At 47.9% G+C, this 26405-nt stretch overlaps 1 protein-coding gene across 1 annotated transcript in view; it reads right to left on the reverse strand.

Annotated features, from left to right (window-relative positions):
* MERTK (MER proto-oncogene, tyrosine kinase) overlaps nt 1–26405 on the reverse strand; it is a 103240-nt gene that overhangs the window by 59506 nt on the left and 17329 nt on the right. The window contains exons 2-4 of the mRNA XM_036436023.2: nt 19799–20201; nt 7874–7974; nt 5776–5949 (exon numbers count right to left, since the gene is read on the reverse strand). Of these exons, the coding sequence (XP_036291916.1) occupies nt 5776–5949; nt 7874–7974; nt 19799–20201 (678 nt within the window). The remainder of the gene's footprint in view (nt 1–5775; nt 5950–7873; nt 7975–19798; nt 20202–26405) is intronic.

Raw genomic sequence — 26405 nt, forward strand, 5'->3', positions numbered from 1 at the left:
AGCCGCATGTGGCTCTCAAGCCACAGTTTGCCGAGCACGGCCCTAACCTATCACAAATGGATTTAACGTAACCCACTTACATATCCACCTTTGATGGTAATTTATAAAAATAGGTGAAAAGCCACTATTTGGGGGCATTATCCCAGTATCTTGAGATTTTGCTTCATGGCAATTGTGGACAGATAGGCTCAAATAAACTCAAAAAAATTCTTTACAAGTTTGAATGTTTTCATACATTAACACTGGGCTGTTCTAGCAAATTACCCAACTGGAGGTGGTCATGGGAATTTCCACATTTATAACCCGTCAGCAGGAAGTGCAGGGTCCTGGGGACACCACTGTCACCCCAGATTGTGGCTGGCATGTAAAGTGAGTCTTGTGGAGGACTTGACCCTGTGTCTGTGGAGTGTGGAATCACTCTAAGTAGTCAGCATCAGAAGTAACAGCAGTCTATCCAGTCATTGTTACCCCAGATTGGGGGTGAAACAGAAAAAAACAAAAATTTGAAAATCATTCACACAATTTCAAATCCACCAAAATACATCAAGACCAGGTAGAGTTTATCCCAGGAATGCAAAACTGACATTTGAAAAGCAAATCAATGTAATTTACTATACTGAGAGAGTAACAAAGAAAAACCATACAAGTATCTCAGTAGATGCAGAAAACAAACTTGACAAAATCTGACACCCTTCATGATAAAAATAAAAATTTTATGCCCTGGTCAGGTATCTATCTCAGTTGGTTAGAGCTACCTGGACTTTAGTGTGTTAAGGGTTCCATCCCCAGTCAGGGCACATACAAAATACAAGAATCAACTAATGAATGCATAAATAAGTGGAACAGCAAATCGATCTCTCCCCCACCAGTCCCTCACCTAAAATCAATCAATCAATCAATCAATTTTTTTTTTCAGCCAACTGGTAATAGGAGGAAACTTCTTTGGCCCAAATGAAGGGTTTCTACCCACAGTTAACATCACTCAATCATGGGGAGCAGAGATGTTTACTGACACCAATTACATGCAGCACATGCTGGGAGGTCCTGGCCAGAGAAACAGGAAATAAGCCACAGAGATAAAGGGTAAAGATTGGGAAAGTAAAAGTAAAACTATGTCTATTGGCAGGTCTCTCTAGAAAATCCAAGGATCCTACAATAACAAAAACTCAGAACTTCTAAGTGAATGTTTCAAGGTTGGAAGTATAAGATCAATACACAAAAGTCCATTTTTCTATATATTAATAGTGAACAAATGGTAAATGAAATAAAATAGACTACTTATCAGCATCAAAACCAGAAAATATTTAAAAATAAATTTTACAAATGACATTAAGATCTCTACCCCAAAAACTATAAAAACAAACAAACAAAAATAAACAAATTAAAACAAAACAAAACACAGAGAAATTGAAGACCTAAATACCAGTAAACGGACAGACGGTGTTCATGAATTGGAAATCTCAATATTAGTAAAATGTCATCTTCTTCTAAATTGATCTATAAATTCAATAAAATTGCAAATAAAAATTACAGCAGAATTTTTGTAAAAAACGTCAAGCTGGTCCTAATCAGTTTGGCTCAGTGGATAGAGCATCGGCCCGTAGACTGAAGGGTCCCAGGTTCGATTCCAGTCAAGGGCATGTACCTTGGGTTGCGGGCACATCCCTAGTAGGGAGTGTGCAGGAGGCAGATGATAGATGTTTCTCTCTCATAGATGTTTCTAACTCTCTATTCCTCTCCTTTCCTCTCTATAAAAAAATCAATAAAAATATATTTTTTAAATGTCAAGGTGATTCTTAAGATGTATATGGAAATAGGAAAAAGACCCAAAGTTGCACTTCACCAAAAAGGATAAGCACAAAGGTCTTTTCTAAATCCAATCCAAAAGTAGACATCAGAGGAATGAAGTGCAAATGAAAACACAATAATCTACCATTTCACATCCATTAGAATATCTAAAAGTGAAAAGACGAACCCTATCAAGTAGGATGTGGATGGAGCAACTGGAAAGTGGGGAATGCACCACGGTACAACTCTTTGGAAAACAGAGTCCTGGTTTCTTCATTAAATATTTTTATTGATTGTAGGGAGGGAGAAAGAGATAGAAATATCGCTGATGAGAGATAATCATTGCTCGGCCGCCTCCTGCAAGCCCCGTACTGGGGATCGAGGCCACAATCTGGGCATGTGCCTTGACCAGAATCGAACCAAGTACCCTTCAGTCCTCAGGCTGACGCTCTATCCACTGATCCAAACCAATGAGGGCAGTTTTGGTTTCTTTAAAAGCTAAACATATGCCTACATACAACTCAGCCATTGCTCTCTCAGCTATTTATCCAAGGGAAATAAAAATATATGTTCCCAAGACACTCGCTCATAAATATTCATAGTTGCTTTATTCACAATAGTCAATAGCCATAAATATCCCAAAATGTTCAACAAACAAATGGATAATAACACAGGGTAGCACCTTCATACTGTCAGCAGTAAAAAAAATAATGCACTACTGCCCAGCCGTAGATGGCAGAGAAAACTGTAATAATCTTGGTGGAGTCAGGGGTTAGAAAAGTGATTCAGAGACAACACCTAGGGGCTGGCATTCACTTGCTGAGCCATTCTCGTCATGAATATTAGTGACTACTACTATGGGTCAGGCACTGCCTTGGAAGAGACCAAGACCTTGTCCTTCCTGAGCACATTCTCTAAGAAGACATCATAAGTAAACAGGGTCATTATAGACAAGTACTTTCTGATTGTGCAAGAAAGTCCACAATAATTCGCGATTGGGAGACAATAAGAAGGAGGCAAAAACCTAACAGTGAAGAGTGACCAGGGAAGGCTTCGCTGAAGAAGTAATATCTGAGTTGTGTCAGGGACCAAAGGGCAGATGGAAGAACCCTGGCAGACAAGAGGGAGTGCAAAGGTCCTGAGGCAAGAAGGAGGAAAGGAGTCTGAGGAAATGAAAGGCAACCAGTGTGACTGGCGCTTAGCCAGCAGAGAAGAGAGTGGGATGGGGATGGGTTGTAGTGTTGGGTGGAGGCAAGAAGGACTCGGGGCAACGGTCTGAAAAAACAGGAAGTCACTGAAGGATTTCCAGCAGGCAAGTGACAGGGTCTGCCATAAAGAGGAAGGATCAGAGTGAGGACAAGGCTGAAGCAATGAGACCAGCTTGGAAGCCTCTGCAGTGGAGCTGGCAAGGGCTGGCAGTGACATGCCCAGGACACTGCAGCAGGGACAATGGAAAGACAATGTTGGATGTACCTTAGAAACAAAACTGATGCAACTTGCTGAAGCATTCACGTGAAAAATGAGAAAAAGAAAGAACTGGCCAATGGTGTTATTATTTTCTAAGATGAGAAATTTGGAGCGAAATAAATCTGGGAAAAGATCAAGAATTTCATTTTAAGATGACTAGATAACCAGCAAGTGGACATGTCAAGGAGACAGTTGGCTACATGAACTTGGAGCTTAGGAGAGAGGTCTGGGCTGGAGAAGGTCCCCATCATATGGATGGTGCAAAAGCCAGGGGCTCGAGGGAACATCTCTCAGGGTGAACAGAAGTGGGTCTGGGACTGGGTGCCAAGATGCCACACTTTCAGAACTCCTACCACAGGCAGAGGAGGAGCAGTGAGGTGTGAAGAAGGACCCACCGTGTCCTCAGGGCCCAGAACAGCCTCTGCACACAGAAATCCCGAATGCCCGAAGAAAGGAAGGATTAGGGGATGGGGGTTCAGAATGAGTTACCCCAAGATATGCTTTTGGGTATGTAGATTGTTCTGAGCTAAAGGCAACTTTAGCAGTGGGCTCAAAAGAAACTTCTGCTCCTCCCTTCACTATCTACAAAACTTGAATTAGGGGCCTTGCCCATAAGAAAGGACATCAGAGACAACCTCTTCTGACTTATCTACTAGTATATGCCAGGAAAAACTTCTCTTTCCTGAACAAGCACTCTCCCTGCAATGGCCCTATGAAGCCCCCGAGGCACCTCACCTCACCTCACCCCTGGCTCAGGATGTCCATATACCTATGTTCCCTTTCTGTCTTGGAACCTCCTGCATGTGGGGGTCTCTGACTCTCATGTATGCTGGTTCCCAACTATACTAATAAAAGGGTAATACACAAATTGGTCAGGATGGCCTCACAGTAACGACCAAACAGCAGGCTGCGTGGGGCACCCAGGCTGGCAGAGGGTGCAGTGAGGGGTGACCAAACTACCGAACAGCAGGCTGCGTGGGATGACCAAGTCAGCAAGGGGGGGAGGGTAGTTGGGAGGCAGTTGGGGCTACCAGGCTAGCAGGGGGGAAATTGGGGGTGACCAGGTCAGCAGAAGGGGCAGTTAGGGGCGATCAGGTCAGCAGGCAGAGGTGGTTAGGAGTGATCATCCTGGCAGGGGGGCAGTTAGGGTGATCAGGCAGGCAGGCAGGTGAGTAGTTAGGAGTCAGCTGTCCAGGATTGTGAGAGATATTTTCGACTGCCAGTTTAGGCCTGATCCCTGGGCCTAAACTGGCAGTCGGATATCTCCTGTGGGGTCCCAGATTGGAGAGGGTGCAGGCTGGGCTGAGGGGACCACCATACACAAATTTCATGCACCAGGCCTCTAGTCTATCTAATAATAGGATAATATGCAAATTGGTTTGGACACTATCACGTAACAGCAGATCAGCAGGCTAGGTCCCCGGCCCCTGTGCTGTCCTGGAGCCTCACGTCCCCCCCTCCCCCCCCCCCCCACCAGCCCAGGGGCCCGCAGGCACTCAGAGAGGCTCCTCCGCCACCCAGCTGGGGGTCTGCAGGTGTGCTGAGGTCCGCAGGCCTCTGCCACGCTCGGCCCAGGGGTCTGCAGGCCTCCCCTGTCTCCAGCCTACCTCTTTGGGGCAATCCATTGAGGAGGCCTGGATTGGTGGGTGGAGCCTACCTCTTGGATTACAGGGCTCCTGCACTGTGACAGGGCACAGGCCAGGCTGGGGGACCTCCCTGCCCCACCCTGCCCCGCCCCGAGTGCACAAATTTCATTACCGGGCCATTAGTACATATGTATGTATTAAACTTGGTCATATTCTTTTGCTAACCAGCCTCACGACTATTTGATTAATATTAGACCAGATTACTATTGAGGACAGAGGAAAGGTTCTCCTCCCCACAGCAGGGCTCCCTGGCCAGATGTTGCTGAAGGATCCAATGAGAGGAGCAGAGAGGAGCCCGCTGGCTTTTGCATCAGAGGCACCAACGGTGCTGACTCTAGAGCATGGTCAGAGCGATTGGGACAAAGTCGGGCACTTCCATTCAGATGGAAATCAAGGTGACCCCTGACCACCAATGCTGTCACAATCCCACAATGACTCACTCTGCCCACAACAACCCCATAATCCATGGAGAAGCAAAGTCTGAGGTCACCATCACACAGATGGTGCCAAAGCCAGCGGCTGTCAAACCTCACTGCGTCTTCACATCAGTGGTTCCTGCCAGACCGGCCATCCAGTGAGGCCACAGCTGCTGTGGGAGACGTGAGCCGGCTCCACTGCCCTGCCTGGGGCATTCGCCAGCTTCCCCACCTGCACCACGGATACCCACGCAGTGCACTCAGCCACCTCCCACCCCTGACCTGGGAACTCTTCCCCACCCCGACTCCTGCTTGCCCATGCCTGCCTCCCCATCAACCCCCACCACCCCCCTCCAGCTGCTACACTAGTCTTCCTCCTCCTGGAGCATGGCAGTGCTCAGCAAATGTGTGCTCCCTCCACTACTAGAGAGAAAACAAAGAAATCGGCACAGACTCACCAGGGACAGTTAGCACAGACGGGGATCTTTCTGGCTGTTCACTCACGCGGCTGCTGTTCTGAAACCAGACAATGCCAACGGGCTCTGGCGGGCCCACGGCCTGACAGGTGAGGTTGAAGGCGGTGTTTCTGGTGACGTTCATGCTCTCGGGCTCCCTGGTGAAGTAAGGAAGTCCTGCCGAGGAAGAGTTAAGGGAAGGAAAGTTTCAAATCCACAAGCAAAGGCACAGCCTACGGGGAATGGCAACTACTAGAATGTGGTCACAGGAGATTTCCTTCTACGCCATCTCAGGTCTGAGAGGCCCGCTCTCCCCGGAAAGCTGGGTGTGAAAGAGAGCAGGCTGATCTCCTCCAGTCCAGCTCCAGCTCACTGCGGCAGCTGACAGGTTTTCAGTCTTCCTCACCACAGTAAACAGTAAAAACCACGCCACACAACAGGTCTGCCTGCTTTTCAGGACAATGGACTGTGTGTGAGGCTTTGAGATGGGTGTCAGGAATTTTAAAATCTGTGCGTGAGTATAGGGCTATGCGCAGTCTCAGGAAAACACTGTAGACACAGTTATAGTCACAGCCAAGTTCTCCAACTGTAGTTCTAGGATCAAGGGCTAATAAGGAAGGGCACTTCAGGAATATCTCAGAGGAACCCAAATAGCTCACTTATTTGGGGCGTGTGCCCAAAACTTACAGCTGAAGCTAACTGTCCTCACATATTTACACTGTGTTCTTTTGGGACTGCGAACTTACAGAACTGGTCCCAATAGGAATGATGTGGAAGTGGTAAATGCAAACATTTTTCCTGCTTCAGAGTTGTGTAAAACTCAATTTGGACCCAACATGTCTCTGCCCTGGGCATTTTTCTGAGATTCTGACAAGTAAAATGTCCTCTAAGTATTTTTCCCAGATAAGCAGCAAATGTAGGACTTCCCCCTACCCCTCTTACCCCCTCCCCCCCCTCACCCCCATCCCAATGCGGAGGCCCCGTCCCCAACTCATGCTGACACATACTAGCTTGTCCAGTCTGGGATGGACCGGAGAACAAAGCTATAAAAGAGACTCCTGAGGGCCTGCCTCCCCCAGGCTGCCTGCAGCATTGGTGGGCACCAGGCTCCTGTTGGCAAAAGAACGGGCAGCAGCAGAGCCTTTTAGAGTAGGGATGATGTATCCCATTAAAAGTCCCTAGAAACCTAATCAACTGCTCTACAGCCTGTGATGAGGGTAGGGTCAGGACAAAGTAGGATAGAGAGATGTTCTGATAGTCTGCTCATGGGAACCTCAGAGAGCTAGGGGAGAATGCAGGGATCTCAGAGGGCAGCACCTGGGGGGTGGGGAGCACCACTGGGGTGGTGACAATAAAGATCTTCTTCCTTGAAGCCTTTCTTGCCAGGCTCTGCCACTGCCGAACCAGGCAAGCACACCCTGAGACCCAGGGACCTGGGCTCACCTGGCCCGGCTCACCAGTGTATCAGCTCACACTCCCCACTGGAGTTCAAGTGCCTCCAGGGTAGAGACTGCCTTCTCCTCATCTCACGTCTCACTTCTCAGCCCCACTGAACCCATCTCATGCCTTGTCATGTCACAGAACCAAACATGCACTGAACCAAACACTGACCAACGCTAGGACCCAGAAAGGAGTCCCAGACCGAGCTGCTGACCCTTCCAGGAAAACCACGCCCCTTCTCGCCCCTCCCCTCCGCCCCCCGCCCCCTCCTGGGCTCTCACCATCCACAGACTTCAGACAAGAAAAAATGCTCAGTAACAAGCAAATTGCCACCTGGCCAGGGAGTGGTACCTGGTGCCAGCACTGAGAGCCAGGTAATGGAATGCATTTGCTTCCTTAAAAAAAAAAAATCATCAACCTTTAAAATTGTAAGTAACCTCAGGACAAAGAAGTCAACAATCTCTTTTATCTCAGTCCTGGTGCCTAGGATGGACCTAAATGTTAAGAAGTGAATTCATTTCATTATAACCTCAGACAAGGAAGTCATACAATCTCAGGGCTTATAGGTCTGCCAGATTTACACAGAGTCATAAATGGGCCCACCAAGCTGCAGTATGTGCAAAGCAGTTAATACTGGCCGCTCTGTGGCCTCTGCACTTACCTTGTACCTCGACGTAGATGGGGTCAGACTCGATCTCTTCACTGTTTATGTTCGTCTTACAGGTATACGCCCCACTGTCTGACCGCTGCACCCTCATTATGCTTCAGAGAAAACACAGGAAGATGTTTACGGTGACTACCCTTCGAGCTCCTGCTACAGAAACAACATTCTTCAACTTCCTTGTCAGGTGCTGCGATATTAATCTCACATATGGACATGGCTAGGTCTCTGTGCCCCGATATTTAGTCTAATACCACTTTAGATGTTTACGGGAATGTATTGTTCAGATGAGATTAAATTTAAATCAGCAGGTGACCCTCTACAATGAGGGTGGGCCTCATCCAGTCCGTTGAAGGCCTATGAGCAGAGTCTGAAGTCACCCGAGAAAGAGGAATTCTGCCTCCAAACTCCTTGGGACTCAAGACTGCAAAGTCAGCACCCACAGCCACATTGGCCAATTCTTTAAAACAAGTTACTCTGTGCTGTTACTTGCCTTCACTTCTATGGTAGCCCCTATATTGGAGTGCAAATTTGTAGGGCTGTTTGGGGTGGTCACGATAACTAGGGAACTCCATGGTCTTTAGGGGCCAGAAGGAGCTGTTCCATATCCCCAATGACCGTCTGAGACCAGAACCCATTCCATTTTACATAAACACATGTATTTTGTCTGGCTTTAACACCCACCTGATTTCCTAGGACTGTAATTACCATGAAAATGGGAGGCAGGGGGGAGGCTGGTGAGAGAGCAGCAATGGCCTTGTGGCCTGTTGGGAACTTTGCAGGGACAAGTCATCACTTGGAAAAGGGATCACTGACATCCAGGTTGCATTGGCAACTGCCATATGGGGGATGGAGGGTGGGGTTTCAGCAGCTCCTGAAAGTTTCTGCAGACCTGGTGTGGACATGCCCTGCTTAACAAGTTCACATTCATATTCTTTTGTTATAAATCACCTTTCTTTTGTTCTTCTTTTATTACATTTAGGCAATCTCTCTCTATATTAAAAGCCAATGACCATAACAGCCATAATGACCGATTGCTATGATGTCCACAGTGGCTAGTGAACCAGCCTGATAAGGGGGTGGGGCCGGCTGGCCAACCACCCATGGGCTTTCCACCAGGCTGCTGACCCATTTCATTCAGGCCAGGGCTGGCTGGTCCACCACCAACAGTCTTCCCCATGGCCATCCCTGCCCCCAATCAGCCTTCTAACTCCAATCATCCTCTCCCACCAGCCAGCCTGGCACTGATCAGGCCCCAATAGGGGCAGGCTGGCCATCCAACCTCCTACCACTGGCCAGACCCCACCTGTGCATGAATTTGTGCACTGGATCTCTAGTCCTAACTAATAAAAGAATAATATTCAAATTGACCATACCTCCACTACACCCACAAGCCATGCCCACCAGCCAATCAGGAGCAAGTATGAAAATTAACCCAACTAAAATGGCTGCAGCCACCAAGAGAGCAGGAGGCTTGGATTTCCCCGTCAATGGAGGAAGCCAAACTTTCTGCCTGCCCTGGCCTGCTCTGAACTCCACTCAAGGCTACAAAGTTTCAATTGTAGAAGATAAATAAATCCCAATAAAAATGGTGGCAGCCATAGAGCTGGAGAGAGCAGGAGGCTTGAGTTTCCCTCGGTGACGGAGAAAGCCAAGCTTTCTGCACACCCTGACAGGCCCAGGCCTCCACTCAAGGCTTGAAAGTTTCAATTATAGAAGACAAATAAATCCCAACAAAAAATGGCTGTGGCCATGGAGCGAACAGGGGGCTTGGCTCCGCTCCAGGCTACAAAGTTTCAATTGTAGAAGATAAATAAATCCCAGATACCAGGGCCTCCGCTTGGGTCACCCGGGGGTATGGCCAGCCTGAAAACCACCATAGGCCCCTCGCCCAGGCCACCCCATGACCAAAGGGAACCCCCACCCTGATCCGGGATATCCTTCAGGGCAAACCATCTGGCTCTCACCCATGCACGAGGCCTTTATCCTATCTAATAAAATAATAATATGCAAATTGAACATCACTCCAACACACAAGATGGCTGCCCCCATGTGGTCAAAGATGACTGCCCCCATGTGGACACAAGATGGCCATCAAAGATGGCCAGCAGGGGAGGGCATTTGGGAGAAACCAGGCCTACAAGGGAGGGCAGTTGGGGGCAATAAAGCCTGCAGGGGAGGGCAGTTAGGGGTAACCAAGCTTGTAGGGGAGGGCAGTTAGGGCAAACAGGCTGGCAGGGGAGCAGTTAGGCATTAAGTAGGCTGGCAGGGAAGTATTAGGGGGTGATCAGGCTGGTAGGCAGAAGCAGTTAGGGGCAATCAGGAAGGCAGGCAGGCAGGCAGTTGGGAGGTAGCAGTCCTGGATTGTGAGAGGGATGTCCAACTGCTCCTTTAGGCCCGATCCTTCTGGATCAGGTCTAAATGGGCAGTCGAACATTCCTTGACTGGTCCCAGATTGGAGAGGGTGCAGGCTGGGCTGAGGGACACCCCCCCCTGTGCATGAATTTCATACATCAGGCCTCTAGTATGTTATAAAATCTCTGACATTAAGAGGTGACCTTGGCTCTAAGAGACTGAGAATCCTGCTTTCCACCTTTCCAGTGTGTTTATAAACAGGAAGCAGGGTAGGTAGGGTGAGGGGAGGAGGGACACTTGGAGATGCTCTCAGGTGCTCTCCCACAGAAGGGTCTCTATTGGCCCAAAGACACTAATCTCTCCACTCCTCAGACACAGCAAAGACATGACTGGGGAAAAGAGAAAAGCATGGAGGGTCCACCTGCCTAGCAGCTTGCACCCCAATACAAATCATTTATTTAAAGCAAAATAAAACCCATCCCTCAGCCTTTCAAAGGCCAAGGCTTAAAGCTCAAAAGAGAAAGGGGGGCAGGCAAGGGCAAAGGGAGCCCCCACCGACCTAGGCAACGATTGGTAGACACCAAGGGGCAACAGCACCATCAAGGCTTTGAGGATCCACAGTCTTCATGGGTCAGAACACACAATGGATATTTTAAATATAACTTCTCACCCAGCCAGTCTGGTTCAGTGGATAGAGCCTTGGCCTGTGGTCACATATCTCAGTTGCAGGCTCCTCCCTGGCCCAGACCCGGGACCTGGTTGGGGCACATGCAGGAGGTAGCCAATCGATGTTTTTCTCTTATATCGCTATTTCTCTTTGTGTTTCCCTCTCTCTTCCACTCTCTCTAAAAATCAGTAGAAAAATATCCTCAGGTGAGGATTAATATATATATAAAACTTCTCTCCAACAACGTCATTTTGTAAATCCTACTAGCTTATGCTAAACAGAGCAACTCAATTCCATGTCAAGAGTGGTATCAGTCAGAAGTGGGGGGGGGGGGGGGAAGACCCAGGAGTGTGACTGTCACCTGTCATCTGCATTTCCTGATATGCTAATCTGAGTGGCACCCCACTGACTTAGGTATACTTTCTTCCCCTTTCCCCTTATTGCTTTGTAGGAGAAAATTAAATCTGGGACACATCTGATGAATGAACATTGGACCCGGGAGGACCCAGGATTAAGTAAAGACTAGATCTTTCCACGGAAAGACAGAAAGAGACTTCACAGGACAAGTATCTCCAAATAAGGGGCTGATGCTCTCCCAATCTCCTCCTTGGATGTCCTGGTGACAGAAAGGGGCTGAAGAAAGAGGAAGAGAAGTGTGTGTCCGGAATGGCATGCTGCCACTGTGAGTCATAACGAGTGGCTGAATGTGCTTAGTGGTTTCAGCAGCTCCTGAAACCTCTAGTCAGTCTAGTGCATTTTCAAGGAAGCTAAGGTCACAGCTACTGCAGAGAAGTCCTTTCCAGACAGTTCACAAGTTCACTTTAAAAGAGGTGTCACTGTATTCAGGAAAAGCCTGGGATCCCACAGGTGAATGACAAGATCTGACAGGCTGAGGACACCTGTGCCTATGAAGACCTGGCTCCGGGCCTGGGACCACAGCATTGCAGCAGCAGGCTTGCCAGATGACTCAGGGGGAGTCAGCAACCAGTGAGAAAGTGATAAGCAGAGAGGGATACAGGGCAGGGCCCCAGGGAGCAGCTCAAGGAAGACGTGGATCACACCTGTACAGAGGCACAGACAGGGAGCCCCAGAAACCACCAGGCACAAATAACATGTGAGCATCACACCCTGGCTGCAGAAGTCCAGGAGTACCTTCAGCTGACCAGTGAGGAAAATTCAGGCCAGGACTAGAACAGGGGGACACAAGGAACGTGATCCAAACTCTGTCTTCAGCCATTTGTGGGGGGAAAAAAGGGGGGGGCGTTCTATACCTTAGGATGGAAAAGCCTTTCTTTGCTGTAGCTGTCCACAATTATTGGGAAGCACCCGGCAATTAAACCCCAAGACTGTTAGCTCCTCTGATTCCAACTGCCTAGCCCCTCTGTTCAAACTGAGGGACAAAATAAGCTACTTTCAAGGCTACATTCTTGCATACCCTTCCTCCCCGCTGCTTTACAACCCAGGGTTAATTAGTAGAAAGTTCCCTTTCCCCCTCCTCTTCAAACAAGCCTTTTTTGAACTCTTCATAACTTTTGCTCTAAGAATGCTTTACAGGCTTTGGGAAAATACTGGTAAGACACCTCCCTAGACAACTGCCCGGGATTGTCTCCTAAAGAATAAAGTCAACCCCCCTGATGTATACTCAATTTCACCTAGCAACAGCAACAGTCCAACCCCCCCCCTCTCTTCCTTGTCCAAGGCTTTAAAAGGTGAGTGGGGGAGGAGGGGGCAACTTCTGTTCCTTGCCTTGCATTGATTAGCAATGTACTGGCCCTATCCCTTTGGGGAAAGTAAAATAAACTATCTATAATCTATCTATCTATCTATCTATCTATCTATCTATCTATCTATCTCTTCTCTCAGTTGTGAATTCTTTCATAGCCCACATCACCTGTCCCAAACTTAGCACTATGGAAAGTAATCTTATAGGCTGTTCTGATTCTAAATTCCTAACTGGCAGGCTATGGTGGGTAGTCATGTCCCAGGTATGTAACTTTTTTGGTAAAAGCTTTATTTTTGTCTTAAGAAAGCCATGTCCATTGTTTCTGTGCATCTAGGCCAGTGTTTTTCAACCTTTTTTGGGCAAAGGCACACTTGTTTCATGAAAAAAATCACGAGGCACACCACCATTAGAAAATGTTAAAAAATTTAACTCTGTGCCTATATTGACTATATATAAAGTAATTCTCTTGAATAGGAATCAAATAAACACAAAGAAAGTATTTTATAATTACTTTATTATGAAATATTAAGTAAACAAAATAGTGAAAAATTATAAAATTCTTGTCTTGTCTGCACCTACGGCACACCAGGCAACATCTCGCAGCACACTAGTGTGCCGCGGAACAGCGGTTGAAAAACGCTGATCTAGGCTATCACACCTTTGAAATAAGCTGTAACCATCCTCAAGAGAACACATAATCTTGTTAACTATCCTGTAATCCAATCTTGTTTCTCCCACTTCACCCCCCCCACCCCCAGCCTTCACGTAATCCTTCCTCTGTTCCTTCCTTAATTTTAAATGCATAAAAAAAGCTGTAAAACTGCCCTAGCTGGTTTGTCCCAGTGGATAGAAAAAAAAAAGGGGGTGGGGGGGGGCACGTTTGGCCTGTGGGTTTGATTCTAGCCAAGGGCACATGTCTAAGTTTCAAGCTGTATCCCCAGTAGGGGGTGTGCAGAAGGCAGCTGATCAATGATTCTCTCTCATCATTGATGTTTATATCTCTCTCTCCCTTCCTCTTAAAAATATATGTATTTTTAAAAGCTGTAAAATTGTTATTCTTGGGATCATTTGAGATCTTGCTCCCCATCATATGTTGTCAGTTTGGCTCAAATAAATGCTTATAAAAATTCTCAGAGTACCAGTCAAGATGGCAGCATAGGTAAATGCAATACTCAAATCCTCCCACAACCACATCAAAATTACAACTAAACTGCAGAACAACCATCACTCAGAACCACCTGAAGTCTAGCTGAACAGAAGTCCTACAACTATGGAGGTACAGAAGAAGCTATATTGAAACTGGTAAGAGGGGCAGACACATGGAATAGGCTGGTCTCCCACCCACTTGTGATGAATAAAAATCATGAGGGATACCTCGGATGTAGAGGTCCCTTCTGAGGATCAAAAGGTCCCAGGCCCACACTAGGCACCATAATCCAAGATTCCAGAAACAGGAAGAGAAATCTCCATATATTCTGGATGTAAAAACCAGTGGGGATTGCGGCTGAGTAAGATGGAGGACTGTTGGAAGTCCCAGATAGTCCTTTTAAAAGGACCCGCCAATGGATTCACTAGGACTCACTTGCTCTGCGCTCCAGTGTTGGGGCAGCAGGGACATAGAGGGAATAACTGAATGCTGGCATCAGTGTGAGAGCAGAAGAGGCAGCTTTCTCCCAGACAGAAGTGCTGGCAGAGGCAACTGCCCTTTTTCTGGTTCCTCCCTGACAAAGCCAGCAGGTGGGAGCCATATCTGAGTCTCCAATCAACCTTGTCAACCCTGTTCTCCCCTACCCTGGTGATTCCCTGAGGCGTCATCCCCCCACAACTCGAGGCCCACCTAAGCCACTTCCAGTGGTTTCCCATACAAATGGCCTCTCTTGGATCATGATTTGGACTTTCCTAAAATCTTTCAAACAAGTAGCAACTGGCCTCTGGGTATCCTCTATGTCTTGCTAAGTGACTCCAGGCCCCAAACTAGAGGCAGGCAGCAGCAGTTTGCAACTTGCCTTCTCCTGGACACCTCTAAGCCCAACACAAAGTAGCAGCCATCTTCAGATGGCTTTGTAGCTTTTGCCAGGTGGCCCTGAGCAGGGCACAGGCAGTGGCTGACCTTGGCCTGCAACTCCTTGGAGGCCCCAGAGCCAGTGAACCCAGTGGACAGTTTCAGATCACAGTAGATTATAACTCAGCCACCTTCACAAGTGACTCACTCAAGGGGTGGACTTGGTGGGCACCAAAGCCCCAATGAAGTAAGCTTTGCTCTTTTGAGGTTAGCCCCTGTACCGTACAGTAGCTCTTTCGCTGCTGTCCCAGCTGGTCCTCCCAGCCAATGGGCCTGGGGGTCAATCCTTCTCAGTGAGGTGCCAACAGTAAGCAAGGCTCAACTACAACAGAAGGGTACACAGAGCTCACATAGGGGTACGGGGGAGGGGGACAGCTGGAGCCCCTGGCTCAGGGTACTGTGGAGGCTGGCCACTAGGGCCTACAGAACACCTGTTACATAAAGCCACTCTACTAAGACCAGGAGACCTATTAGCTCTACCTACTACATAGAAACAAACAGAGAAGCAGCCAAAATGAGGAGACAAAGAAACAGGTCCCAAATAAAAGAACAGGAGAAATATCCAGAAAAGGAAGTAAATGCAAGGCAAACAAACTAACAAATACAGAATTCAAAATAATGGTTATAAGGGTACTCAAGGAACTTAGTGAGAACTTCAATAGCATAAAATAAACACATGTGGAAAGCATAAAAAGAACCAGTCAGAAATGAAGAAGATAAAAAATATGAATAATAAAATGGCAATAAATAAATATGTAACAATTACTTTAAATGAAAATGGATGAAATGCTGCAATCAAAAGACATACAGTGACTGAATGGATAAGAAAACAAGACCCTTGTATATGCTGTCTACAAGAGACTCACTTCAGATTAGAAGACACACATAGGGTAAATGTATGGAAAAAGATATTCTATGAAAATGAAATCAAACAAACAACAAGTTGAGGTAGCAATACTCATACCAGACAAAATTGACTTTAAAACAAAGGTATATAACAGGAGACAAAGGAGGACCCTGCAATTTCACTTTTGGGTATTTATCTGAAGAAACCCAAAACACTAAATCAAAAAGTCATATGGTCCTAGCTGGTGTGGCTCAGTGGACTGAAAGGTTACCGTTTTGATTCTGGTCAAGGACACATGCCTAGGTTGTGGGCTTGATCCCCAGTGGGGGTCTGAAGAGGCAGCTGATCAATGATTCTCTCTCATCATTGATGTTTCTATACCTTCTTCTCTCTTTTCTCTCAAATCAATAAAAATATGTATTTTTTAAAAATACATACTGTAGCATGTATGTACTGTATCCTCACTGTAGCATTATTTACAATAGCCAAGATAAGGAAGGAACCTAAGTGTCCATCAATAGATGAATGAGCCCTAGCCAGGTTGACTTGGTGAACAGAACATTGGCCTGCGGACCAAAGGGTCCCGGGTAGATTCCGGTAAAGGGCACACACCTTGGTTGCAGGATCCTCTCTGGCCTAGGCCCTGGTTGGAACACACGCAGGAGGCAACCAATCAATGTATTTCTCTCACATCAATGTTTCTCTCTGATTTTCCCTTTCTCTTCTACTCTCCCTAAAAATCAATGCAAAAATATGTTCAGGTGAGGATTAAAAAAAGTAGATGAATGAATAAAGAATAAGTGGTATATACAAACAATGGAATATGATTCAGCCATAAAAAAACCACATGAAATCTTGCCATTTGCAACAACCTGGATGGACATAGAGGGTATTGTACTGAATGAAATAAGTCAAAGGCAAATATTATATGTGGCATCTAAAAAGCAAACTAAATAAGCAAACAGAACAAGAACAGGCTCATAGATAGAGAACATTTTTTTTTAATATATTTTATTGATTTTACACAGAGAGGAATTGAGAGGGACAGAGAGTCAGAAATGTCGATGAGAGAGAAACATCGACCAGCTGCCTCTTACACCCCCACCACTGGGGATGTGCCCGCAACCAAGGTACATGCCCTTGACCGGAATTGAACCCGGGACCTTTCAGTCCGCAGGCCGACGCTCTATCCACTGAGCCAAGCCGGTCCCGGCTAGATAGAGAACATTTTGATGGTTGTCAGATGAGAGGGGGTTGAGGGCTAGGTGAAAAGGTGAAGGGATTAAGAACAAATTGGTAGTTACAGAATAGTCATGGGGATGCAAAGTACAATGTAGAGAATATAGTCAATAATAACTCAGTATGGTGTCAGGGGGTACTAGGTTTATTAGGGTGATCACTTAGTAAGTTATATAATGTTTAATTACTGGGTTTTAGACCTGAAACTAATATAATATTGTATGTAAACTAACTGAAAAATAAAAAAAAATATTTAAAGACAAATTCTCTACAGGTTTGAATGTTTCTTAAGTCACACATTCATGTCGGAAAGAGCTTAGCAATGGTGTGGGGAGAAGGATGTGTGCTGGCATCACTTATTGGCAAGTCCACGTCCATTGCATCTAAAGCACAGGACAGCTTTTTCACAACTAATTCTTGCTACTCTAGACAACCAGGGAAAGGTCCCATCCTGAAGGAGGGTCGGGTGGGCTGGAGACAAGGAGTGGAATCCGAGGCCCGCCCTGTCCCCAGCACAGACAGCAGGCACAGTCTCCATGCAGGCTCCACAGGAGAGGCTCCGAGTTCAGAACAGCAACCTAAGCATTCAACAACGGAGGAACAGTTCCAGAAAAAGTGCAGACTCAAGAAAATGCCCAGTTCTGGAGATATGTGTCTTCCCTCACCAGACCCCACGGTGGGCAGCACAGTGGGAGAGAAAAGACCCAATCAGGCGCTTCACCAGGAATATCACGACTCTGAGGTCAAGTGGAGGCCCCAACGCTTGAGAAGAAAGAGCAGATGGTCCATACATGAATCAGAATAGCACTGGACTCCGCAAGAACAAATCTGGGAGTGAAAAGGCAGGAGTACATCAATGACTTTCAAGTGACAATAGGACATTATTTTCCTCTTGAATTCTGCATCAGGCCAAACTACTCAAGGTCAGGGCAGGGAAAACATGGCATTTTCAGAGATGCAGGTCCTAAGTGGCTAGTGGAGGATGGGCTTAATGCCAAGTGAGGGAGTGAAAGCAGGGGCTTGGGCTCCCGGGAGCAGGGGCTGGGAGTCAGAGGGGTGAGGGTCCCCACGAGGAGCACAAAAATGGCTCAATTGGATCCCAGACCAGAGCAGGAGAGGGGACGGCTCTAGGGCAGGTGTCGCCAAGCAAAAGGTCAGAGCTGATAAAGTTGTCACTTTCCAAAGAAATGCCTGTCTTCCTGTAGAGTTTCGAGAAGAATGTGTAATTGACACGTAGAAAATTAAACAAACAGGCAAGGAAACAATTTTAATTTCAGGAAAATAAAAATTCTAAGAAATAAACCTGATAACCATCTATGGCATGATTCAGCTGCAAACAGCATTTATATAGCCCCAATAATGTGAGCTGTGGGTACTGATTCACCCCAGCTGTGAGTAACACTCTATTAGATTACCATACATCTGGGGCCTGGCATACACACACACAACCCAAGCACCAAATGTCTCTGGAAAGATACTCAAGGAATGGGTGACTCAGATACTCATTGGCAGAGTTTTGGGAGTTGGGATGGGAGAGAGAAATTTGAGAATTGAAATGTTCTATGACATGAATTCCCTGCTTTAAAAAAGGTATAAAAGTCCCATGAGATTCTGGTCAAATAGAAACATGTGACCCACGTAGAACCACAGGACCCATACAGATTGTGACCGTGGCGTCTAAACAGGAACCACCTGGGCACACCACAGGGCACACCACAGGGCACACCACAGGGCACACCACAGGGCCAGCAGCTGCAGAGCCGTCACAGCAGGGCCGCCTCGCCTGGGCTGGCCCCGGAACAACATTCTAAAGGGACACACAGCGCCCCTCTGTCCCTGGGAGCTGCCCAGCTGGGCCGGACTGCTCAGAAATGGCTCATTCGTAGCAGCTAAGCTCTAGGGTCTCTTGAAAGAAATACGTAAAGGACACATGTTGTACATTTCCACTTATATGAGGTCCTTAGAGGAGAGAAATAGAAAAATGAGCATGGACTAGAGGTTACCAGGGGCTGGGGAGAAGAATGGGGAGTTAGAATTTCCTAGGCAAGGAGTCTCTGTTTAGAAATGATGGTGGTGATGGCTGCACCACAATGTGAATGTACTTAGTGCCAATGATGTGTACGCTCAAAAAGGGCTAAAATGGTCACTTTTATTTGTGTACATGTTACCATGAAAATAAAAATGAAAGAAACATTTTCTTAAATAAACACAATGATGCACTGGTAGGTGTCCTGTCACAGATCAGGTGGAAAGCCATGGTCACCTGTGTGCAAAGCCTTGTATGCATTGAGCTGAAGGAAGTCTTCTGATTATGAACAAGTCACAGAGTGTCAGAGGTCTGGGGCTAATAATAACATTTCCAGTTGATGGTTTGACTTCAGAGATTATGACCTTTATTTCTATACGTTTTGCTGCTTTCCCACGTACAGTCCCATTTCAGGGCTGCCAGAAGCAGCACGTGTGCAGCCCCCACACGACAGTTGCAGGCAGGGGCTTATCAAACACCCGCTGCTCAGGGCCCAAGGAACCCACTGGGATACAAACTGACCTTTACATCTTCACACACAAAAACCCACTAGGAAAGCAAAGTCCTCCAGCTTCAGTGATGGGAACCACCACAAGTCCCTCGACTGCACAGAAAACAAACCACAAAAACGTTCCCTTCGCCACAAATCCCAGGTCACTAGGTCCGCGGGGCCTACTGGCCACAGGAGCACCAGCTCCTGTTTTTGCTGAGAGCTGCCTCCCAGTCCCTGGGCCCTGAGGGCCGGTGCCCCCTGGGATGCTTTGCTGGGAGGGAGTCCTGGGAGGGCTGCCACCCCTACACCAGACCTGAGAGCTAATATATTCCAGTGGGGCTATGATCAATGGAAAGAGACCCACCGTGCAGACTCTTGGGTATTAAACTACACCCTGAATGCACCGGTGGAGCTGCACAGGCAGAAAACAAGCCTGATTTGTATTGTGGAGGCACTTGCTTTTGAACCGTCGTCACAGCGTATCATTTAGATAGGAAGAGGGAGAACACCTACCTGAAGGATGCGATCACTGCTGTGACTTCATCATCGGGGTAAAAGTGAGTGACGGCGTGATGTGCCCCACGTAGTTCCTTCCCATCCTTCCACCAAGAAATATGGGTGTCCTGGTACGTGTTAGGTATGCTGATGGAGCAATTGAACTTGACATCATTGTGTTCAGATGGCATTATGTGGCCAACCGTGTGATTAAACGCAAGAGGTGGCAGGCGCTTGGGCCTGGCCACCGTCGCGCTGGGAAGGGCTGCATTTCCTCTGCGGTGTCTTCTGGGCGGGACTGGTGACACCACCACCGAGGGCTGGGCCCCCGGGGAGAGGGGAAAGGAGGATGGCACCAGGTCAGCCAGGCCGGTGGGGACAGGCAGGCGGGGCGTGGTTTCTTCCCTCACCTCAGCGAGAGCTGCAAAACAGAACAATGATTTTTAGCCTTTTAGATACTGGGGTTGCCCTAGTGGTCGGCAGACTCATTAGTCAACAGAGCCAAATATCATCAGTACAACGATTGAAATTTCTTTTGAGAGCCAAATTTTTTAAACTTAAACTTCTTCTAATGCCACTTCTTCAAAATAGACTCGCCCAGGTCATGGTATTTTGTGGAAGAGCCACACTCAAGGAGCCAAAAAGCTGCATGTGGCTCTCAAGCCACAGTTTGCTGACCACGGCCCTAGCTGGTTTGGCTCAGTAGATAGAGTGTTGGCCTGCGGACTGAAGGGGTCCTGGGTTCGATTAGGGTCAAGGCCATATGTCTGGGTTTCGGGTTCAATCCTCAGTTGGGGGGCATGCAAGAGGCAGCCGATCAATGATTCTCTCTCTCATCATTGATGTTTCTATCTCTCTTTCCTTCTCTGAAATCCATAACAATATATTAAAAAATAAAAAAAGTCAGGGTAACTTGCAACTCCCTCCCTTTTTTTTTTTTTTTTTTTACCCCTCAGGGTACAACCAAAATGCTCTGGGCTCTAGGACAGAGACCACAAATTCCTTCATTGTTATTGTTAGCATGTTAATTGTTGACTATTAACTATCCTGTACCCACCTAAGTAAAGGAACTACAGTATGTGCCTATAATTTTACTCTTTATACAATCCCAGAGGTTTCCCTGCTTTGCTTTCTCCCACCTCTTTAGTCTATCGCCAATGAATTTCATGTAACCCACCTACATCCCCTCCTTTGATTATAATGCATAAAAATAGATGAAAAACCTCCACTCTTGGGAGCATTATTCCAATCTATTGAGATTCTGTTTCCTGGCAATTGTCGACAGTTTGGCTCAAATAAACTCATAAGATTCTTTACAGTTTTGAATGCTTTTATGTTAACATTATGCAATATACTCCCCTCTGTCGGGTACAAGAAACTGTCCTCTGCCTTCAAGGTTTTTCTGGCCAGACTAATAATCAAATAGACACAAGGCATATTAATGAGACAATAATCAAATTTAACACATATATATGTATGGGAACCCGCATACCTGAGAGTCAGAGGCTCCATGTACACGAGGTGCAGAGACAGAAAGAGAACAAGGGTATGTGAGGCCTCCTGAGCTAGGGAGGAGGTGAGGTGCCTTGGGGGTTTCAAAGGGTCATTGCAGGGCAATAAGAAGAGCACATGTTTAGTAAATAGAAGTTTGTCCTGGCCTAGAGACAGGTTACAAAAGGCTATGGCTGATAACTTCTTATTACGGGCAAAGCCCTAATTCAAGTTCTTCTGGATAGTGTAGGGAGGGCAGACTTCTCCTGGAACCAACAGGGGGCTGAAGTTGCCTTTAGCAACAATCCACATACCACAGAGGCACAGCTAGGAGCCTCCTTCTGAACCACACACCCCGTTGAAGGAGATTTTTTGTGACTCATGCCAACTCCTTCATACCCAACTCAACAGCATGGCAGGAAGGGATGGCACCTGAGATCACTGTCCATCTGCCCAGTCACAAGAGTGTCCCACTATCTGGCCAACAAGCCTTGGGAAGCTGCTACTGGTCACCAAGAGACCCATCCCAGGGGTGGGGGTGGGGATCAAAGTGTGCTCATGCCACCTTGGAACTTCTAGCAAAATGCTTGCCAGCTGGATGCCAGCTGAAAGGTCCCGGATTCGATTCCAGTCAAGGGCATGTACCTGGGTTGCGGGCACATCCTCAGTAGGAGGTGTGCAAGAGGCAGTTGATCGATGTTTCTCTCTCATCAATGTTTCTAATTTTCTATCCCTCTCCTTTCTTCTCTGAAAAAAAAAAAAAAAACCAATAAAATATATTTTTTTAAAAATGCTTGCCAGCTGGAATGGATCTAGAAACGTTTTCATTTAATCTGGCTCAAAATTATTTCTAAAAATATAGGCTCATAATAGTTGCTTTTAACTTTTTTAATGGCATTTTTGGAGCATATGTTCTATGCTGGTTGCTATGTGTTCAAACATGTTTGCGACAATTCTGGTGAAACAGGCAGGTAGGCGAAATAGGCCTGCTCCAGGGCTGTGCCTCCTGTCACATTAATATGTCACACCCGCCTGGGCTCCTGAGTGCGGGTGTGCAGAGCAGGGTGGTCGAGGCAAGGGCTGTGCCAAATTCAGTGAATAAGGATGCACAACGCCAGACTGGACTTTGGGTGGTGAACACACAATACAATATACAGATGATGTATTACAGAACTGTACACTGGAAACCTATCTAATTTCATTAACTAAATGTTACCCCATACATTCAATAAAATAAAAAATAAAAACACAAGAAAAAATAAATACAATTTAAAGAAAGAATGCATAGCAACAACTAAAACTTGTAATTCACATCACTAGCAAATAATTTCTAGCATAAGTGTCCAGATAATAAAGAAAAAAAAAAAAAAAAACAACCAAAAAACTACCCAGCTAAGCACTTATTTGGTTAATGGAGCTACTACAAGCGGGGGATGCGAGGGCAGAAGGAGGCTCCAGAGAATGTACTCCTCTGGCTTCCTCCCTGCCGAGTCCCTCAGGACTGCACACACACTGCGACTGAAGGCCACAGCTCTGCTCACTGAGTCCTGTCCACACACCTTTCTCCCACCAGGTGCACTCTCAGGGAATGCCCCCGGGTGAATGCCGGGGGGAGGAGAAGAGGTTTCACTGGAAGGAATCAAGAACATTCACTGCTGGTCCCTACACGGAGGTCTCAGTGGGGGCAGGGCCCTCTGCCTGTGTGATGGAGGGCAGTGGGGGCCAGCCTGGGCGGTCAGCCTGACGGTTGAGTGTGTGCTGGGGCTGCAGTGTTCATCCACTCCAGGGAGAGGAGGTCGGGGTGACTGGACCACAAGCCTGATGCAGTGTGGGCCTGTGCTCTCAGTAGGAGAAGGCAAGCCCAGTGCCTGGGTCCCATCCAGCCCCCGTCTTTCTCTGGTTTGAGGGGCTTTCTGCAGCAATGAATGCTCCCGCTATTTACTAAGCCTCGTGCACTCTGTTCTACAGGCTCTGAAGCCCTCCGGCCCACCTCTGCCTCTTCCATCGGCAAACCTGTTTGCCAGCTCACTGAGTTCCAGGGCCCTAGAGAGTGGGGGCTTTATCCAAATCCTCATTTTTTATTTTTCTTTAAATATATGTCCCTTTAATAGAGGGTGAAAAATGGGGCGAGGAAAGCAAATGACACTTTCTTGGATTTGTTTAATTTATTTGAAAACATTTGACCTTTCTAATTATAAAGGTAACACAGTGTGTTGTGAAGAATTCAAATATAGGGTATTCCCCTCCCCTCACCACCCCACCCCCCAATGTATACACAACAGACTAATGGACTGCAGCCAGCCTGATGCAGTCCTGGGCCGGCTCTAACATGGAATGGAAACTTTGGACCCTGACTGTGCTGCTAGCTTTACTGAAACCGCACCTACACTTCTAGGACTGCACTTGGGGAAATGAGACTTTGGACACCCAAGGATATAATTCCCCGCAAATAAATCACTCATTCTGTGCGACTCTCAGAAAATTCTTTCTCTCCAGATATTGTAAGGACCCTGCCCCCACCCCCCAGTGGGGAAAACGACACCCCGCTTTGCCCAGTACCAGTGGCAGGAGGATCGGAGCAGTGGTTGGCCAGCAGCTCTGCAGTTGGGACCCCCAGCCCCCCACACTGAGACATGTCCTCAGGGGAAGTGCTTCAGCCTGTTCTCCTGCCAGGTGACGGTCCCTCGTGGATGGAGGTGATGGATGACAGGACCGCAGCGCACTGTGCAGATCCTGGCCTGTGTGGGAGTGAGCGCCTGGATCACCAGCGGGGTGTGTGTTAGACAAAGCACAGAGAACGGCAACACGGGAGCCGGGTAATTGCCGGCCAAAAGTGAGAGGAAAAATATACTTCCAGCCTCCGGCCAAAGAGTCCGGGCTCTGAGGAACCTGTCTAAGGCTGGCCTCCACACTCTCTCCTGGCTGAGTTCCCTAAGTTCCCCTGAAGACTCGGATCTCAGCCCACGGAAGGTGCAGGAAGCCGCAGCTGCTGAAGGCACGGGGCCCAGAGCAGCAGGTGCCATGGCTGCGCTGCGCGGACTCCTGGCCCCGGAGCCTGGGGAGATGGAGTGCCCTCGGGTGTCCGATGCCCTCAGGCCGCTTTCCAGTCCCGTGTACTGAGTGGTGGGATGAGGGCGGGACTGAAGCGCCCACCTAAGGGGCCTCTGGCCTGCTCTTTCTCAGACAGCAAGGTGGGCAGAGGCAGGAGCACGACTCTCTGAAGTTCAGCCCTAGCATCAGTGGGGGAGACCAGGGAGAGGGATGTTGAGGGGGCGCTGCAGGAGGGAGGGGTATCTTTGAACTCCCAGGGGTTCTCTGCCTCACGGGTGGAGCGTATGAGCACAGAGCAGGATGGCAGATGGTGGTGGGTGCTGCCCGGTGCCCCATGCTCGCTGCCTGCCAGGCTTTGCTGTCTAGCAGCCCTGTAGTGCAGTAGAGAGGCCCCTTCTGGGGTGGATCAGTGTTTACAGAAAGGCTTGAGGCCTCTGGAATCACATTTTTGTCTGCACCCCAGCCCCTGGAGAGAGACAGTGCCTGGATGGGTGTCTGCCATTTGCATCTTGTCCCTAGGCCATCCCCCTGTCCCAGTTTAAGGGCTCCTCCCCCAGCCCTCTGGCTGAAGCCAAACCCAGAACAAACTTTCTACTCAGTGTTGTTTCATTTTATGCAGAAGCCAAGAATTCTCCCCTGATAAAGAACAGTGACAATAATGTATGAGAGAAAGCTTTCTATAATAAAAACCTTCAACCTGAGATCACGTGACCCCAGGTGCCCAAGTGGTAGCTGGAGAGATTAAGCTCAGTCGCCTGGAGTGAGCTGGTCTGAGAGGGGCTTCAAGGTAAAGGAGTGTGGGTTGCCTGAGCCTGAGGGGGCACCGCTGCCTGTGGTGGCAGGGCTGCCAGTGAGGACCCGGTGGGATGCCTGCACAGTGAAGACAGAGATAAAGCACGGCGCTGGCATCAGATTTCCCCCAGGAGCCTGGCAGGCTCGGGGCTGCCAGATAAAAGAAAACACGGATGCCCCAGTACGCTGGCGTTTCAGATCTGTCATGACGGGGTGGGATGATATACTGAGTCAAATAAATCTAACTTAGTATCAGTTTGCAAAAATAGCCCTAGGGGTACGCTGTTGGCCCTCACAGGTTAGGGCAAGAGCGGGTCTGGGGGGCACACAGGAACCACAGCACACCCATTAGGCCATCCCACCGCTCTCTGAGACCTCACCTGGAACTGTGAAGTGCTGGGACCTCTGAGCACAGCCCACTTGCCACGTTGGCTTAAAAAAAACAAAAACAAAAAAAGAGCAGAGTCCCACCTGGGCCTCTCACCAGGCCTCCTGCACACATGTCAGCAGTGGGAGCTTTTAGGCAGCTCCTCATCATCCCCTTCAGCCTGAACCCCACTTTTTGGCGTGGACATTTTCTCGATAGAAGTGCTTTGCAAAGAAAGCTCCCCAAGCTGGCTGCAGTCCCCAGTCCTTTCTGCAACTAGAAGAGAGAGTCTGACTGACCTCCCCCCTTCCCGCCCCCGCCCCCCGGACCTCCAAGCTCTCACACCAGCAGAACACCAGCATCTCCAGAGGAGGTTTTTAAAGCTCTGATCCTGGGCTTCACTCGCAGCTGGAGTTCAGTGGCCAGCAGTGCAGCTGGCATCAGGCTTTTAGGAAATCTCTTCTAGTGATTCTATCATGCCGTCAGGACCAGCTTCCCTGCTCCAGGGAATGAATCAATCACCTTGCCTTGGGCATGCCTGAGGGTCCGGCCGGAGAATCCCCATGCAGAACCAGGTTTGAACGCACACAGCTTAGGAGTGTGGTGAGTATAAGAACTTGGGTCAGCTGGTCAGCTGGGCAAGGAGTAGCCTCAGGTCAGCCCTACAGAGGCCAGAGGACCTTGTGCAAGTCACCTGCCCATCTGAGACTCCGCCTCCTCATTATAAGGTCAGACAGGTGTCACCTAGGCATGTTTCAGAAGTGAGAGCAGAAGTGTGCATGTAGAACACTGTGCACAGACATGCAACAAATGGCGACTATTTCAGCAGTGACTATTTCAGAATGTGAAACACCCGATCTGCCTTATTTCAAAGGTGCCACTAGTCATGCATGGATTATCAATGCTGAACACATGGAACCGATT

Source organism: Pipistrellus kuhlii, unplaced genomic scaffold (genome assembly GCF_014108245.1).
Source record: "Pipistrellus kuhlii isolate mPipKuh1 unplaced genomic scaffold, mPipKuh1.p scaffold_m20_p_13, whole genome shotgun sequence".
In the NCBI taxonomy this organism is placed as follows: domain Eukaryota; kingdom Metazoa; phylum Chordata; class Mammalia; order Chiroptera; family Vespertilionidae; genus Pipistrellus; species Pipistrellus kuhlii.